A 20,022-nucleotide genomic window follows, 5' to 3' on the forward strand; every position below is an offset into this window, starting at 1 on the left:
ATTCATTATGAAATTCCTAAGCTTGATGAAGAAATAAAGACACCCTATTATGAATCCAACACTCTCACAAAAGAAAAGATGAATGAGATACAATGTGCATTGGATAGAAGAAGGAGACAAGAGGCGCTTAGAAAGGATCATAAATACAGGCAAGCATTAAATGAAATCAAGGACATATTCATGGATGCCTTCAGCCTATAGTCTCCAGATGAATCAAGACCAATTATAGAGCAACTATCAGATATAGTTGATCAAGTAACAAATGAGGACTATGACACCAATGCTAAACTAATGGAATGGCCAGAGAAGAAATTCTAAGGTAAGGTCAATAAGAAGATATCAAATGATATCATTTTGGGACAAGTTGACCTAGCTAAAAAATTAGATAGAGTCAAAATTGTACTTGGAAATATATTCCCCCTTTACAATAAATTGTGTGATTTTTCCAATTTCACACAAGAGATTAGCCAGAAGATATTGAGCTTGGAAAGAAATCTAAAGATTTCTAGCATGCAACTTCCTACCAATCCAACTCAAAGTAAGAAGCATTTTTCTTAGACACTTCACACTCAAAGGGAACTAGCTGTATTAATAACAGAGGAGGCTAATGTGAAAGCCAAGTTAATGCAAATTCAATCCTCCATCACCCCTCACTTGGAAGTACTTCACAAGGAGCAAATGTATGCAGAGACAGTCCTGAAGAAATATCCCAATCTTTCAACACATGAAGGACTTGTAGACCTAGCAGTAGAGCTTGCACTCCAACACAAGTAATTGGATATTGCATTAAACAACTGGGATGCGGCCCTGAAGATACTCCTAGAGGTTAATAGCTCATTCTTGGCTAAACATGGTATTACTCCATAGAACCCTTTGACATCAGTGTCAAAAAGGGGGGAGATATGTAGATACTATGGGTAGTTACCACATTTTGACAAATTTATATCATTTTGATCACATTCTTTCATTCATTTTGAGAATAAAGTGGAATGATTGTAATTAGCCAAAAAGGGGGAGACAAGGAATAAAGGAGTGAAGCAGAGACGTAAAATTTTGGTAATCACGTGGAATACAAGGACATCACATAGATTAGATACAACATACAGGCTCAAAATGCAAAAACAGGTCAAAGGACTGGGAGGATCAGGCACATTGGTACATAATTTCAATTTCAAAGGCATAATCAACTTAGAGGGAGTCATAAGATATATTGCTACACATAATTTTTGAAATTTTGCATGTAAGTTGAGTAAGTGAAGAATGTACTCAATAAGGATAAGATCACTAATGCTTAGTTAAGTGTTTTTGACACTCATGTCAAAGGGGGAGATTGTTGGTCAAATAAATAGTATTGACAAATGAGTGTCAACACACTTAACCATTTTCACTATGTGTGCCGAGTACACAATAGATGTCGAGCCAGAATTTCAATAGGTGTCAAGTCACAGTTAGTGCCGAGTAGATCCAGATATAGTATGTGTCGAGTGATCCAGAATTGTTCATGTGCTGAGTAACATAATCATTCAGATGCCGAGAAATTCAGAACAACATATACCAAGCAGTACAAGATATAACAAGTGTCGAGCAAACCAGAAAACGTAGTTGATGTTGAGCAATCCAGAAATAGTATGTGTTGAGCATCAATAATACTTCATGTGTTGAGCAACGTAGAATTAGCATATGAGTTTGTGCTCTCACAAACTCAAATGTAAACCATTTCTGGAGCCGACATAAAGAGATTTTGGAAAGGAAAAAGGATAAGAATGAATCATTTACATTCCCTATGCATTCTGCATGCAGCCAATCAGAAAAATGATGAAGAAATGCAACCAATAAGAAAAATGCAAAGTATGAGCGAGAATTTGAGATTCAATATGGATCGTAGATCCATACCTAACCCTAAGTCTTCACACTCATTATAAGGAGAACGAATGCACCATTGTGTGTAGTGGAAGAAAATAGTAAAAAGTGAGATTATAGCAAAATTTCAGTGTGAAAAGAAAAAGACTTAGTGGTAAGAACAACATTTATACATCCAGTTGACTAGAACAGAATAGGGGACATATTCAGAGATTAGATCAAGCAAGGATTAGAAGAGGACAAGCAGATCAAGTACCTGAACCCAACAATTTGAGATTGTATTCAATCAGGTTAAAAGTTCTAATACTCTCTCACAATTGTATTAGAGGTTGAGATTCTATGGTGATAGGTTAGCTTAATAGCTAAGAGGAGAGCCTTTGGAAAAGGTCAAGAAAATCCTATGTATTAGGTGGGTTTAACACCCTTGTGTAAATCCTTTAACAGGGTGACACTTTATATAAAGTGTTGTAAATCCTTTCAATAGGTCACATTTAACAATGTGTTGTAGCCTTTAAAAAGGCAAGCCTTTAACATGACAAACCATCAAAAGTGGTTGAACTCATTGTTGTACTATTTTTTTGTGAGTGTCATTCCCACCCCAGTTTTACCTTTTTATTCCTAGAGGGTTTCTGGGTTACCAAATCCTTGTGTTATGTGTTGATGCATATTTTTATTTCATGTTTGTTTATATGTTTACATGTATGCAAATTGTTTATTTGTTATATGTTATTAAGGGTTTGAAAGGATAAAAATTGTGTACGTCTGATTCAACCCCCCCCTTAGAAGTACTCTTCCCATTGAACATTCTAAGCATTTACCCCGGCTACTAGTTCGTCTACCCTAATGACTAATATTTTTTAACAATATTGTATTAATAGCTATAACTTAATAAAATGCACTTCTTAAATGTTAAAAACACACAATCATGTGATGCCACATCAATACACCAATAAAATATAAAACAATGAACAAGTTTTATTTATTTAAAAAGGGCTTTTAAGACATCTTAACCAAAGAAAAACTATGTTGATAGCACATCACACAATGATTTGAAGTTTCAAAAAAATATAAAAGAGAAAAAAAAGAAAAGAAAAACTCTTAGAATCTCAAAATTTTGAAAAGGTCTCCTTCAACATGATTCAAAGGAGAGACACATAGGACACAAGACTAGATAACGCTTTCCTCACAGCTCAGTCATAACAAACTTGTGTGACAGAGACCCCAAGGTGGGGTTGTGTAGCTGCCTTTGACAAAACAATTTGAACGAGAGTAATGATGGATCTGGTGTCCTTGATTATCGTATCACGTGTACGACTTCAACGTTCTTCCCTGTCTAGGGAATCATCCATATCAAATTCGCCCGTTATCTCGGTTCGAACTCCCGACCTCATGAAACCCGCAACAGCCCCAATAAAGCCACCAACGGAAAACAAACCCTAACCACAAGCACACAACAATGGATACTCCAAGATTTCTGTGCGAGGGATCAGGTCATGAGTTCGAATTCGAGTACGTCGACAGGGCGACTTCAGAAATGCTGCTGGACAAATTCGCAGACATGTCTGCTTACGATTTCAATTACGAGGAGAGCTCGATCTGGTCTCCTTTAAACCCTAGGGTGTACAACTACACCAACACTCATCTTTGTGAAATCAAGCCGAAGAAGAAGAAGCAGCCGAAGCCGAAACAGCAGGGGAGACTTATGAGGCGCTTCTTCAAGCGATCTTCTCGCATGCAGGCCCTCAATTCTTCCGCGTCTTCCTTCGCATCTGCTCAGAAGGTACCCGTTTCAACTCTATCTCCTAATGATTTCTTCCTTTCTCCAAATTAAGCCGTTGCTGCTCGAAAGAAATAAAAGAAGGGCGAGGATTTTGCTTTTGAGTATATAAATAAAGGAATTAGGGCAAGTGTGCGGAGATGAGAAGCTCAAAAACTTTTAGCAGCAATAATGGCAAGGATTTTCGCTTATGAATTCATAAATAAATTGCTACTACTCGAGAGAGTAAAAGGAATTAGGGTAACTGTGCAGAGATAACAAGTTTCAAAACCTTTTAGCAGCAATAATGGCGAGGATTTTGCTTATCAATATGTAAATAAATTGTTGCAGGGACATTCATGGACCAGATTGTTGCGTGTGGCCTCCAGATGCTTCAAAAGCGGCCGCCCTTCGCTGTCCTCGTCCTCTGTGCGTTTTCTCAATCTGCCCAAGGAAATAAGCCTGTCAGAGCCTCTGCATTAAATTAAGACGAAGCCCTGAGTTGTAAATGTTTGCAGCTTCAGGAAATACAGCATATTTTTTGTGTTTTTTCCATCGGTACAGACTTTACGGGGTTCGAACCTTGAACCCGCATCGAGATTTTGTTTATTCATTTGCCAAGCTGGCAGTAAATTCTGAATTTTTACTTGACTAGCTGTTGCACCGACTATTTTATTTTAATTATTAATTATTACTGTCATTGAGCAGGTTTGTTGTGATGGGACGTGCTAAATTATGATTAAGTAATCTTAATTGTGAATAGTATAATATTGTCTCTCTATTTTTCTTAACCCACTCGGAATGTTTAGGTTGTTTTTTTCACTTTTTTCAGTCAGGTACATTTTAGAGTGTTTCAATGGCCTTCCCCGTGTAAAGGTTGTGTAGTTTCATATATTTCCAACCTGTAATTCCATGGTAGAATATGGAAATTTTAGCTTATTTATCTCATCCATGAAACTTAACAAATTAATAATATTATTATTTTGGTTCACTATTCTATACCATGTGTTCTACACTAACATTCTAAATCCTCCCAAAAAAAACTAGACCATTGACCCGGAACTTACGGGAAGGTCTATTTTTCTCCGCATCAACGCTGATCTTTTTAATAGGTCTTAAACAGCTTTCTTGAAAAACAATATATGCATTTAAAAATAAAATTGTTTTAGATTAGTAGTCTTCCCCTTTCTAATCTATTATGGAAATCAAGGAAATTGTGCTAAAGTGTTTTTTTCACGTTCTATACACAAATTTATTAAAAAATTAAATCCACTTTGTAGGGAAGATGATATGTGAAGTTGATTATAGAAGTAATATTTTGAAAGATGATGTAATAAATAACAAATAATTGTTTTTTAAATTAATTGAAAATTTTTAAATATTTGATTTAGTGTTTAAATATAATATTGTATAAAGTAAAATTAAATCAAAAGTTACTTTAGTTCTAATATGACCTCTTTTTTAATTCTTAGCTTTTAAGATTTTACTACCATTCTTTTGGAATTAGGTTCTAAGGTGAGCATTTTGTTTGGGTACAATGTGTTTTGAGACCTTGTTACGAATATTTTGTTGGACTATATGTTGTTAGTTGCAACTTACAATTTGTTGTTTCTCATGGGCAGTAAAGTTTGCTTTGGTTGGGTAAGGAAAAACACTAGATCCAATGAGTGCTAAGTGTTCCATTTATTCTCATGAGAGATGGATTCATGTTGAATCACTACTCATGAAACATGGGTCATCAAGTTTGACTCAAAATCACACAATTAAATCCAGATATTCACATCACAATTTGACTAGTTGTGGAAATCATCTCCTACTTATCAAAGGAAAAACACCCTTATTTTTCTATTAATTAATATATTAAAAAATTATATTTAAAAAGTGGAGGAGAAAAGCAATGCTATTGTTCAAATCTAAATTAGATTTCCACAATCCATGTAAATGCGATTTTTAATTTCTGGATTTGATTGTGTAGAGTTTTTTACCATCAACGTTTCGGATCATAGCATGATCCATCATGCACTATGATCTAAAATGTTGATGGTAAAAAAAACTCTATACAATCGAATCTACAAATTAAAAATAGTCTTCTTGTTATATTTCTAAGAAATAATGTGTGCAAATTTTTAGCATCAACATTTTAGAGCATACTCCATGATCCATTACCAAGATGTGAGAGTTTTAGAAGCAAGGATGGTAAATTACAAAAAAGAAACATTTAAGGACAATAAAATAATGTTTGCTTCTCTTCCAATAAACATAAACATTGTGGCTAGCGGTTAGAAAGGAAAAAAAGTGAGGAATCATATAGAGATGTGATTCAAGAGTATAGCTGAAAAAAAGTCTAATTCAAAAAGTGAGAATTGTCACATGACCGCATCCCGATTGCATTAGGGAAGTTGATCTAATTGTTGCACAAGCATAGTCAAAGAAGATCATGGAAATCTCAACAACCCTCATCATCACAAAAATGTCACTTACAAACAAATGGATGAAACAAATTCATGATTAAAGGTAAAAAAAAGACCCATTCAAATTAGGGGGATAAGAACATCAACTCCTAAGCAACTATGGTAGGAACAAATTGCATTTTTTAGTGGTTAAAATATTTCAAGATCAAAAACCTTAACACGAAATTAAGCAAGCATTTGACAAACTTGATGAAGGCATTAAAATCTTTATGTAATGACACTTTTTCTTTTTTAAAGATGTAAGCTATGAACAAAGAAATTAAATATGTTTAATCTTCTCATCTACCTTAACATCAATTTAACCTAGCTAACATAAAATTGAGTTGAGTTATTTTAAATGTTTATTGACCAAGCCTTCTTTGATTTAAAGAAAAAATATAGCTTTCTTTTATCCACAAGATGTGTTTGGTAGCCTCTTGTAAGACATTAAAGAACTTCATCTACAAAATGACTAAATAGTTCTTTGAGACATCCTTCCAATTTTATGAATCCCTCATTAGACATTATTGCCATCATTCATTCATTTGCAACAACTCCCCATAAATCCCTTTTTAATAAAATAAGGACCTTTATTTAGAACCATTAAACTTATCAAGATTTAATTAAAACTAAAAATTCTTAGAATACTTTCTAAAAGGCATCCCTCTCTAACCAAAAGCAGAAGTGTGATAATACCAAACATTGAGAAACTAGTGATTATATGTGTTGGTAAACAAATTGTTCTTCTTTAATTAACTCTTTGAATGCCCAATATTTTTGAACAACAACTAATTAAAACAGTTGGGAAATCATAGTTATATGATTGATTTCCCTCTAAATTTTATAGGTACGACACCCTTATGGTTATGATTTGCAACGAATATGTTTGTTCCTAATTCTAAATGGGGTATGTTCTTGACTAGAGAACAAGAGAGGTAAACCAAGTTAGGCCTAAACGGGAACTAACTTAGGAAAGGATTTAGGGCTTAATTCTAATCAAATTTGTGAACTCATACATCTTATGAACCTATAGAATTTGATTATAAAGTAATAAAATCTATTTATGAATTAGTTACTTAATAGAATGTTTCTAACTCTAACATGCAAGAGACTAACTTAAGGAATAATGCAAGACAAAATATCTTTTAACCTTCAATAATACTATTATTATCATCAGTTTGATGCATTGAACAAGGGAACGAAACTCTGTTTATTCCATTACTCAATTCAACTAAAAGAGATATCTTAAACTATCATAAACAATGGAATAGTAAATAATTGATATAAAACACATTTAACTTGTCTCTACAACATGAAGTATTTCACACCAAAAATTAGTCGACACTTCATTAGTCTTTCAATTAGGTACACATAGGATTCAGATATGATCATTACAAAAAGGAATTAAACTGGTTCATCTCCTCAAAAATGACAAATGGAAAGGAGCCAATTATCAGTTACAATTTCTCATCAAAATACGAAAGGGTGGAGGAGATGTCACTTTGCCTTCTTTCCTTTTCCTCACTTTATCTTATAAGGCTTGGCAGCAACAATGATCGGAATAAGATCTTCGTGTCTGTGAACATGAACGTTGGTGTATCTTAGGAGCCACTTAGAGTGTTCTCAAGCAAGGTCATTAATTGCATTCAACTATTCTTTTGTTTCCTCCATCACCATGTGTATGCACCCACTAAGTCGTTAGAGATCTGACACTTTGTTCTGATGATTGGTAGATTTCTCCATTAGATTATCCAGATAACTAGAGAAATTCTTTTGCATGACAATAACTCCTACTAATCATTTTCCTTGTCCACTGGTTTGGGAGTCAATATGTAGGCCTTTTAGCAATTCATAGTTCCTGTCTTGTTCCTCTTTAACCTTGCTCTTTGTTTCTTTTAATCCTTCTTCCGCCACTAAAATCATTTTAGCTTTGAGTTGCAGACTCTGTTGCCATTCAAATAGGATCTCATCTCCCCTTGGTAGAATCTTTGCTTCCACTACTTCTTTAGTCTTCATTTGGATGACCATTTTCAAGAGGGAGATGCAATCTTCATTCTTTGCCTTTTTCTATTGACAGAGTAGCCCAATTAGCCAACATATTATCCTTTTCCATTTCAAGCCTCAACACTACATTACCGAGTTGTTCTATGATTGCAACTCCTTCATACTTGAGTTTTCCACTCCACTCCCTACCAAATTGTCCAAAGTGCTTGTCTTCTTCAGGCTGGGAGATGATAGCTTGAATGTCTGTGGGCGTAGGGTCGCTGCTAGGTGACACTTCAAAAATACTTGCTAGCAAGGTAATTAATTACCAGATGACATAGTTAAGTTCGTGGATCTTTGTCTTCATTCTGACTTTTGGCTAGTTTGAGACCTTCAAGTTATCCCTCTATCACTTAATTTGTTGATTTCCATAGATGCACTTTGGTGTCGTGCCTAAGTTCTTTGAGGTTCAGAGACTGCAATGTGAAGTCATCTATAGTTAGGTCTTCAATTCCCCCCTCCTTGGTGGGCTTAACAATCTCCATAGTTAATTGTCCTATATCAGGATCTTGGCCAAGAAATGACAAAGTCTTGTGCTTCTTAAATTTAGTCAATGCTGACCTTGAACGGAAAGCTAGAGATAAAGTCTCTTTGTTTGGGGCTCCCTCTTCTTTCCTTTTCCTCTTTTTGTCTAAGGTATTCTTGAGGCATGACTCAGTGCCAAATCTTAGATGTTGTCCCTAATGTATCTACACTAAAAATTTTCCTCTTAAAAGGAGTCAATGTCTTTGGAACTGAAGAGAGCCACCATGCCTATAGTATCCTTTAATTCTTCTGCCTTCTTCTTCTCGATCTCTATCTTCATTCCGATCACTGACACCGAACCATCCTAACAAGTTTTATCAAGTGGGATGTTCTTGTCAGGAGGTTGATCACCTCTCCTGGCTGGTTGAGTAGGTCCTTGAGTGAGAGGTAAGATTGTGCCTAAAGCACCACCTTAAGAAGATGAAGTTACTATTACGTTTGGGGAGGATTAGGTGGGCATGCCTTTGCTCCTGATTCACCGAGTCATGGTCCATTTGACCCACTTTCCAACCCTCTTGTAGATTCTATCCATCATTATGTCTAGATCTTCTATGGCTTCTTTGAAAGGTTTGGAAATCATGGGAGTATTCCTCAGCTTGGTCAAATAAGTATTGCTATACATATTTTGACCATCATCTTCAATTCCATCTACATCTACATTCACCTTATACATTTTCACTTGATCAACTGTCAATCTAGCAAAGGCTCAATCATAGCTCTGGAACTCATTTTTGAAATCAACCCAATAATCTTTGATAATGGTGATATGCTTTATCATGCTCTTGATTTGTAAAACATCTTTGGCATACCCATTTGGTTCGAACATAGGCCTTAGGACATCATACATGTCTATCTTATATTTCTTCTTGAACACCTTCATCATGTTCTTGGCATCAGATCAGGCGTTGCAACTAAAGGCTCCAACCTTCATAGGGAATTCATATCCTTTCTTTTTCAGGCTTCCGCTCAAGATGTTCACTTGTAGAGCTTGTCATATAATCTCAATCAACATGATCATGTCACTCGGATACCTTGGTAGCTTCAAGGGAACCCATCAAATGCTGCAAGACGCAAATGAGAAAATGATGAGAACTAAATAAAGTAGCATCCAAACTGACTGATGGTGGCCATGGCTTCAGGGTTGAATATTCTCTCTAGGCATCTTATAGTTCCCTGCAAATCCTCATGGTAAATGTGTCATTCACCTTAACATAATCTGAATAACTATTTTGTAATTGGAGACATGGGTAAAACTCATAAGACTTAACATCATCAAGGAAATCCTCTAATCTTGGAAGGCCTAGCCATAATTGCAATGAAGCCAGCATGTAAATCAAGAAGCAAGACATGTAGAATGTATTGTAAAACTTGGCCACCTGGAGAGCATGGGAAAGAAGCTTGCTTACCTCAAACACCCAATCAATGTACTGGGTGTCTGATCATATAACTTGAACTAGAAAGAAGTATTGCTCAATGAAATTTAAGGCTTCTAGCTCACCTTTCAACCTATGCAGAAGGACCAAAATGTTAATTATTTCTAGTTTAAGATTGGTTCCGAACAAATTTTTTAGGAACTTTTCTCTTAACACTCCATGGCTTCTAGAACCAAGTTCTCATGATTTCCTTCCTCCAGATCATCTTCATTATCAAATTTCTAAGATGGCTCCTCCAAAGGTTAATGTTGGAATTCACAAGTGGGAATAATACTTCTAGGAGAGGGGGAGGAGGTGAATCAGAAGCACCAAACTTTAACCTCTTAAACTATTTAACTAATATTCAAACACATGCATCTAACATCTTCTAATAAACATGAAAGTAAAGACATGCATGAAAATAGATAACACAAGATTTGATCACCAAGAAATCCTCCAACAGTGATTTTTTTAGTGGCGAATCTTTGCCAATTGGCTATTCCGTCTCTTTGGGAAATCACAATTTGGCGAATAAAACCTACATATGGGGTCAACCATGTCGCCAAGATATTAAATAATTTGGGTCAAAATCCAAGGCTAATCGCTTATTAGTTTACATATAATTGGTCGTAAATCCCGGTCCAATCGCCAATGTAATCTACATTTAAAACACAATTATTTTAAAATTTTTGTCTGCATTTCCCTAATGTTTTCTTATTGGACAATGTTATTTCGCCCTTAAAATAAAATAATATTTTCCCTCGGGTTGTGCATCGCCCACCATTTTACTGACATGTGTCTCTAACTATCCCTGTTTAGCCAACTATTTTATGTTTTAGTCTTTGACACACGTGTCCTAATTCTGGGAAGATTGAGACTTTATTGTATGTCATTTAAAATTAGGCTCGAAATAGAATGAAGCCATTGATCTTTATTAAATCAACGGTCCAAATTAATTCTTTTCACCATAAAATGACAACATTAAAAGTGATGACGACCAAGTTGGAAATAAAAAAGGGTACATTATTAATTGAATCTTAGTGGATTGGCATACTACAAGTACATTGTATAGTGTACAATTGGCAAATGGGCAATGGACCACTTTTAACTCTATAAATTCACCAAAAAATAAAATAATCTCTCTTTGGAAATTGACATATTATCCAACTATATTAATATTTTGTGTTATATAAAATAATTAATTCACCTCTTACATTACAAAAATGTTTATGACCAACAAAAAAATCGCCTACATTTATTTGCGTACAAAAAAAAAAAGTTAATTTGCCACAATTATTATTAAATTTTGATACGGAAACAAAAATTTCACCAATAGAAAATAATTTTCTCCCTTGCCTCGAATGAAAAAATTTCCCTCGGTTAGAAATTTTTCCTGCATATTTAATGTTGAATTCACCAGCATTTTACATATTTTTCTCAGGAGGGGTTTCTTAAAGTTATCCCTACCCTCCAAAATGAGAAGTTCTGGGCTGGGGATGACACCCACAACTTATCACTGTAGCAATATGTAATTGGTTAAGGTTACAAAATTTGACCATTATCAATGGTCTACCCTGTGAAAGGCCTGCCCTATTAAAGGCTTTACTTAAAAGTGACCTGTCTAAAGGATTTACACTCACTTGGAATGTCACCTTGTTAAAGGATTTAGCACCTTGTTAAAGGCTTTACAAAATAGTTGTTAAACCAACCTATCATCATAGGATTTTCATTCTCCTAATACAATGGTTAGAAAGTATAGTAGAATTGTTGAGCTAATGACTTACAATCTTCAATTGCTGATTCTAGATCCTTGTTCTGTTCAATCTGATCTGATCCTTCTTGATTTGATAACACTCTATTCAAAGTGTTGATACCCTATTCTGATAACCTGATTCTACAATGGTGTTCTTCTTCTAAGTCCTTTCACCCCTTTCAAAATGTCGCTAGCATTCACTCATGCATTTCATACCATCCACAGGACACTGAATTATGAGGTTTCGATCTCCTTAAAAAGGTTTTGAGACTTAGAGTTAGGTATGAATCTACAATTGAGATTCATCCATCTTTCCCACTCAATTCTTTCCATTTTTTTGATTGTTGCATGCTCTTTCCAATTTTTCTAATTGGTTGCATGTTGATTGCATAGGGAATGTAATATACTTGATCTTATATTTTAGATCCTTCGAGATTCATCTTGAGTTGGCTCAAAAATGGTTTACATTAGAGTTTGTGAGGGCACAAATAGTTATGTTGATTCTGTGTTACTCAACACTTACTAATTGCTGATGCTCAACACATGTAGGAATTCTGTCTTGCTCAGCTCCTATACCTTACTCGGAACATATACTAGCTCAACATCAATTGTCACTTGACACTTGAAACTTGCTCGACACTTGAATAACTCAACACTTGTTGAATTTCTAGTTGGGCACATACTATAGCTCGGCATGCATATTATACTGGGCATCAACTTAGAAATTTCTTAAGTGTGTTGACACTCAATTTTCAAAACCAATCTGAGACCAACAATCTCCCCCTTTGACATGAGTGTCAAAAACACTTAACTAATCATTATGAATCTGATCTCTATGAGTATAATATATATCTTGTTCGACATATGTACACGATTTTAAAAACTTGTTCAAAATTTTGTAGAAGACTATATACCTCAAAACTTGTAACTCCCCCTTGTAAGGAAACTCAAGTGCGGAAACAACTTCCTACACTAATCTCTTAAGAGAAGTATGGTGCAAATCCTATTAAAATCTTCTACACTTACAGATCCAATATCATGTAAACAACAATATTTCAGCCAAGCAAGCATAAAGAAAATAGATAGAGAAAGAAACACATAACACAAAGATTTGCCGGTGGGGAAAAACCCTTCGGTAAAACAACCCCACCCCTCCAGAACCTGCATAATGTATTATCTTCAACACAAGGTTACAATACACTTGCAAGGAAAGTTCAACAGTGACAACAGAAGACTCTAGTAGCAACTCACAGTACCAACAATACACTTTTTTTACATCCCCTCTTCGCAACCCTAAAAATGCTTATAACATGCGCTTCACTTTTAGGGTTACTCCCAAAGATAACCGTATCAATTTGTCACATGTCTTCACCTGTCATTGAATCTTCCTAACATAGCTCTTATGTATCATAGGAATCCATCATAACCGTTTTAGCTATGATCTCCTTATACAAAATTCAAGATGCCGACACATCAACATTATTTGCAAGAAATACATTTTACAAAACAAATAATAAGAATAGGAATTATCCAAGGTTGAGACACCTTATTCCTAACACCCCTGAGCTAATGTGCCATTTCTATATTCAAAACTCCTTATGCTAGATTTGACTCATGTTGTTTCCATGCTTTGCCTTATCATTCTACCTTATCTGTCCTATACTATCTACTCTATTTTTGCTCCCCCTTTTTACACATCTTCCCTTGCAGTTGTTGTATCCTTTTAGCTTTATCTCCTTATCTCTCCAAAACTCAAAATGGTATTATTTCCCCTAATTTATTGTATCTCCCCCTTTTGGTATCTTCTTATTTATTATCTCCCCCTTTTGGTATCTTCTTATTTATTATCTCCCCCTTTTTGACACTTATGTCAAAGTGGTTTTCCACTTGTAGCTATTGGAGTATGTGAAGATGGTTTTTTGTGGATTCACCTTCTCCTTTGTAATCTCATCTACTGCCTTTTTTAGTTTCTCCACATTCACCAAAACTAGATTGATACATAGTTGTGATTGTAAAGTAGTTTGGTGAAGGATCTTTCTAAGATCCTCTGCAGTCAATGGGTTGATGTTCTGACCAAAGGTGTTAGGAACATCCTTCACAATTATTGTCTCTGCAGATGTGGGTGTTACATGTGGAGGACTTGGAGGTGGCATTTGTGTGTCTTGCACACTTTGTCCATGTTGTTGCTCCTCAGTAATTGCTTTTACACTCTCTTGTGTATCTTTCTCCACTGTAACTTCTTCCTTTCCTTTTTTTGTCTCCTCCTCCTTGTCATTGTCTTCTTCCTCTTCATTATTTTTCCTTCCCTCAAAGGGATCTTCTTGTCCTTCCTTTATAGTTGTAAGCCCATAAATTACTTTCCACATTAGAGTGGACTTCTTCACAACATCCTCAATTTTATTCTACAATATGCTAAAGGCTCTATATGTGGGTGCAAATTTTCTCCCATGCTTCTTATTCGCCTTGCTTATTTGGCCTTTTGTGAGTTCAGGCATCACATGAGCCGATGTTGAATCTCTTATTTCCTTTTCCATATTTAGCCAATAATGCCAGTTATTTTCTACAATGGAATATAACTCCTTAGACACAGTATTATCTAGTTCAAGTGGAGTATTCTTGAACATTTCCATCATAGTGTATATTGATTCTTCCACTATGTTTTGCTCCTCTCTTGTCAACTTATTAAAATCAATGCCTTTAAGTCCTGACAATTCTAAATTGTCCCTAATATTGTCACAAGTATTTTCCAAATCTAATTTAGTGGTGTGACTTACCACTTTGAATTGTCCATTATCATCAGACTCTGTCCTCTCCTCATCTGACTCTAGAGGTGCTACATATTTTCTCCTTTGTTTCTTCTCTACTAGTCCTCCTTATTTTGTGGCTTTCTTCTTTTCTTATTCCTTAGCCACCTTTGTTGTAGCCCTTGTATTTGCTCTAGTGGTAGGTTTTGCAGGGCTTGGCTTTGCTTTCTTCTTGCCTTTAGGCTGAGCAATAGGTTGTTTTTGTGCTTTTCTCTTCTTGGGCTCTACCTTAGGTGCTTCCTCTTCTTCCTCAATACCTTCTTGTTCTTTAGCATCTTCATCCATGCCTTGGGTTAGTGCTAGTGGTCCTTGCCCCTATTCTTCTTCTTCTTCATCTTCTTCTTTTGCTTCTATTGAGCCTTCACCAAATTTATCCTTGAGCTTCTTCACTAATTTGCCCTTTTTCTTTAGAATAGAAGCAATCTTCAGTTCCATATCCACTCTAGATCTCACTACATCATAAGTGCCAAAGTGTGGGGCACTCTTATCTACTTCTTCTACAAGTAGTGTTATTATTGCTGCAAATGCCTCATCAATATTTATCTCATAACCAAGTGGCCTAAACCATCTTACCCTTGGTATGGATTCTTGAATGTAGGTGTAGTCAATATCAACAAGAAAACAAATATCATTTATATGCTGCTCCACAAGTGAGACTAGAATCCTAAGTCTTTGTTTCATTGATTTCTTGAAATCTTCAAAATAACTGGTCATGATAGTCTCAAAATTGTCTCCCATTTGTTCTATGTATTCATTCACCTAGACTACTATAGACTTGTTAGTTTTCCAGCTTATCTTTCCATAAGAGGGGAATTCATTCTGTACATAGAAGAATATACATATCAAAATTGCTCCAAATTTATATTGAGCTCCCTTTGTTCTCCTTATAGCTCCCAAATTCTCATTGATTTTTTGTAATTGCAATTCAGCTAGATCATAAGTATGATCCTTTTTAACAAGTTTATAACCAATGTCTACTGCAATACATGGAACACTATTAAGTCTGCTAGATTGGTAGAATTTATGGGAAATGACTCTAACAGTAAAATCAACAAGAGGATCCTTAATGGTGTCAATGGTCATGCCTCTTTTGTTCCACTTAGCTCTAGTATTCTTCTCAATAGCTTCTTTGGAGTCACTCTTTAGGGTTTTAAGCCATTCTAGGGTTGGATACCCTATTACCCTATGAATAATCTTTTTTGATATTTTAACTAGCCCATCTTCTAACCACAAACTACCATCATGTATCCTACTTAGCACAATTTTGATTCATTTGGTCTTATACATAGTAGGAAAATCTAGGGCACAGATTAAGCCCTTCTTTTCAATGATTTGAAACTCTTCTTTCAAGACCACATTTTCACACAATTTTTTATATGCCTCCCTAATTTCCATGTCTCCAATAGCACCTATTTTGTAGTTACAGCATCTCCTAACATCTTGAACCATTACAACTTTAGGAGGAAATATGGATAGGGCTCCAGCAGGGTCATTCTTATAGGCAACTTCAGGGATGGGTCTAGAATCAGGTTGTTTGACTTCATTTGATACTAACTGGACTTCAAACGGCTCTTTATCGTGATACTTTCTAGAGTTGGAGGCCATTTCTTCAAACTAGGGTTTAAACATGAAGAAATTTTGAAACTGCATAGCTTGGCATAAGTATAAATACCTTGAATTCAAAGAAACTGTGCTGAATCTAATTTGAAATTTGGAACTCATTCTGCTCTCTTCTTCTCTTTATCTCTTTGCTTGCGATGGTGAAAAATGAATCAAAATGTGATCATATACCCTTACTTCCTAACATTTAATGCTTAGTGCATTTACAACTATCCACTTTGCTCCTTAAACAATTCTACTTAACTTGACTTCCATTGTCTTTCCAACACTCAGCATACACTAGAGCTTTACTCACTCAGCTTCAATTCAAATTTCCCTTCACTTGGCATCCACTAGTAACTCGGCTACAACTAATCACTCAACTTCTACTAACTTTGGCAGACAACTCGGCATGTACTAGGATTTTATTTGGCTTTTGAAGGCAACTCTCCTTACTCGACATTACTTGTGAAAACTTGAAATTTTAAATTTGTATCCCTATTCATGCTGATCTATCCCTTTTAGTACTTACTTGTCTTGGAACTGATGTATGATAAAGCTTTTTCTATTAGTCCCACATACCTTCTTTTTCTTATTTGGATGAAGTGTGACCACTTGACCCTTTAGGTGAAGTGATCCCTCCATTGGATGTGCTACTTCCATCTTTCCTCTTCCATGTTTTATTCATCTCTCCTTTGATGTGTTCAACATCTACCTTTCCTTTTCCTTTGTTGAGCTCTAAGTTGAGTGCCTATGACCTTTTTAGGCAATTTTTACTGATGTGTTCAGTCTTCAAACAATTGAAGCATGTAGTTTGTCTCAACCATCTGCTATAGTTTCCACTAAAATGTGTTCTTATGCAATTTTTTAGGGATTTGTCCATACTCTTGACAGTAGTGATAGCTTTTTCTGGTGTTTTAGTCTCAATTGTAGTGATGTCCATGATTATTTGACCTTACTAATTGATTAGGTGTCCACATAGGCTTTGATCTGCACTCAAAAGCTCTATGCCCATACTTCTTGCAATTGTAGTAGTGACCTTTAAATCTTTTTGTTCTGATTGTTCTAGTCCTACAGTCATGTGTCTGATGACCTTACTTATTGTACTTGTGACAATGACCCATATTTTTAGGTTTGTCATACTGATTGGCATTCTTGTTCCTGCACACATTAGAGGTATGTCCCTTTCTAACACAAAAATGACAAGTGGGTTTAGTATTCTTAACTTTGTCACTTCTTTCATCTACAGTCTTGGATGACTCTCCTATTTTTGTGTTGGTGTAACTAGTCCTGTAGTATCATTACTAGATCTTGGTGATTTTAGTAGTTGTTTAAAATACTTGATAGCTTCATTAGGTTTTTTGAAGCTTTTTGCAATTTCCTTCTCTCTTCTCAAGTCATTTTGCAGTTGTTCATTTTGCATCTTTAGTGTCAAGATCTCAATGTCCTTGACATTCAGTTCATGATGTGCATTCATCATTTGGCTTAGGGCATGTAGCTGCATGTTGGAAATTCTTGCAAGCTCAATTGAATTTTCCTACAATTTGTTGGCTAGGTTTCTCTTGTCATCTTCTATCATAGCCTTATCTTCAATGGATCTTTTCTTCTATTTAGTCACTTTACAAAACATCATGGCTTATGATTCTTGTTCAATCTTGAGAGTTCTTATCTCTACTACTTGAGCTCTATTCTTCTCCATCAGATCTACTATTGTTGTATCAAACTCCTTGCAATCTCCATTTGCAAACACTTTTGAGGTGTCAATCTCCTTGTATTGTGTATAATTCTAAGATATGGAAATCTCTCTTCTTCTCTTTAGGGATTTCCTTATTTCTTCCATAGCTTCTTCCAAGGAATGTAGAATGAGATGTATCTAAATATCCTGGTTATCTATGATCTTCTCAAGTTTGTAGACTTCCATTTTAGATATTTTCTCCAAGGTACAAGGCTTCTCCTTGTGAGAACTCAGCTTTGATACCAATTGTTGGAATTCACAAGTGGGAAGAATACTTTTGAAGGGGGGGGGGGGAGGCAGGGTGAATTAGAAGTACCAAACTTTAACCTCTTAAACTATTTAACTAAAATCAATCACATGCATCTAACATTTTCTAATAAACATGAAAGTAAAGGAATGCATAAAAATAGATAACACAAGATTTGATCACCTAGAAACCCTCCAAAATGAGAAGGTAAAACTAGGGTGGAGATGACACCCACAACTTATCACTACAACAATATGTAACTGGTTAAGGTTACAAACTTTGACCATCATCAATGGTCTACCCTGTGAAAGGCCTACCCTGTTAAAAGTGACCTATCTAAAGAATTTACAAACATTCACTTGGAATGTCACTCTGTTAAAGGATTTATCACCTTGTTAAAGGCTTTACAAAATGGATGTTAAACCAACCTATCATCATAGGATTTTCATTCTCCTAATACAATGGTTAGAAAGTATAGTAGAATGTGTTGACCTGATGACTTACAATCTTCAATTGTTGATTCCACATCCTTGTTTTATTCAATTTGATATGATCCTTCTTGATCTAATATAACTCTATTCGAGGTGGTAATACCTTGTTTTGATAACCTGATTCTGCAATGGTGTTCTTCTTCTAAGTCCTTTCACCCCTTTCAAAACTTCACTAGCATTCACTCATGCATTCCATACAATCCACACGACACTGAATTATGGGGTTTCGAAATCCTTAAAAAAGTTATGAGACTTAGGGTCAGGTATGAATCTATGATTGAGATTCATCCATCTTTCTCACTCAATTCTTTCCATTTTTTTGATTGGTTGCATGCTCTTTCCATTTTTTATGATTGGTTGCATGTTGATTGCATAGGGAATGTAATAGATTCGATCTTATCTTTTACATCCTTCAAGATTCATCTTGAGTCAGCTCAAAAATAGTTTACATTAGAATTTTTTAGGGTACAAACACTTATGTTGATTATGTATTACTCAAAGCTTATTGATTACTAATGCTCGACACATATAGGAATTATGTCTTGCTCGGCTCCTATAGTAACTCTGTCTTTCTTAGCTCCTATACTTTACTCAACACATATATTGGCTTGGAATCAATTGTCACTCAGCACTTGAAACTTGCTTGCCACTTGAATAACTTGGCACCTATTGAATTTCTAGCTGGGCACATATTGTAGCTCGACATCTATATTATACTCGACATCAACTTAGAAATTTCTTAAGTGTGTTGACACTCAATTTTCAAAACCAATCTAAGACCAACATGTTAAGTCAGAGAACTCCTCCACTCCTGGGACACAAAGGTAGTTTACCACTAGTTGCCTATCTATTGAAATTAATATTGTATCATTAGGCATAACAATTTACCCAATTTCAAGATTATAGTGATGAATGCATTCGTAAATAATCTCTTGGGCTTAGACCACAACTAGAAAACTAATGGCCTCAACTAAACCACATCCTCGAAGCTTCTCTATGATAGGATGAATTCATTTGGATTTAACCCTCCTTTGGGAATCTGCCATGTCATAGAAGCGAAGAAAGGTGTCTATGAAATTTTGTAGTTTGGACTTTATCCCAGTCAAACCATCAAAACCTGTAAACTTGGTTGCCATAAGCTTATTGAATAAGATTTTGCAAAGAAATCCTGAATAAAATAGGAAATGCAACAATTGCAAGCTTTCAAAAAGCTATGTGTATTGATAGAATTAGGAATCAAATAAATGAGGTAACTCTTTCAACTGCTTGTGTGCTTTTATATGAGAGTCTCGATTCATCTGTTATTCTTCAAAATTCATGCCACACAGATGGGATTTAAGGAAATAC

General features: G+C 35.3%; 1 protein-coding gene across 1 annotated transcript; it reads left to right on the plus strand.

The window, feature by feature from the left end:
• The first annotated feature begins 3,061 nt into the window (after positions 1–3,061).
• LOC149564826 (uncharacterized) lies at positions 3,062–4,335 on the plus strand. Its single transcript, XM_089818399.1, has 2 exons — positions 3,062–3,640; positions 3,968–4,335. The coding sequence occupies exons 1-2, from the start codon at positions 3,317–3,319 to the stop codon at positions 4,097–4,099; spliced, it is 456 nt and encodes a 151-aa protein (XP_089674525.1). The 5' UTR covers positions 3,062–3,316; the 3' UTR covers positions 4,100–4,335.
• Positions 4,336–20,022: the final 15,687 nt, after the last annotated feature.

This window comes from Cupressus sempervirens, chromosome 3, assembly GCF_028749045.1.
Source record: "Cupressus sempervirens isolate cs-2001-9-10 chromosome 3, ASM2874904v1, whole genome shotgun sequence".
Lineage (NCBI taxonomy): Eukaryota > Viridiplantae > Streptophyta > Pinopsida > Cupressales > Cupressaceae > Cupressus > Cupressus sempervirens.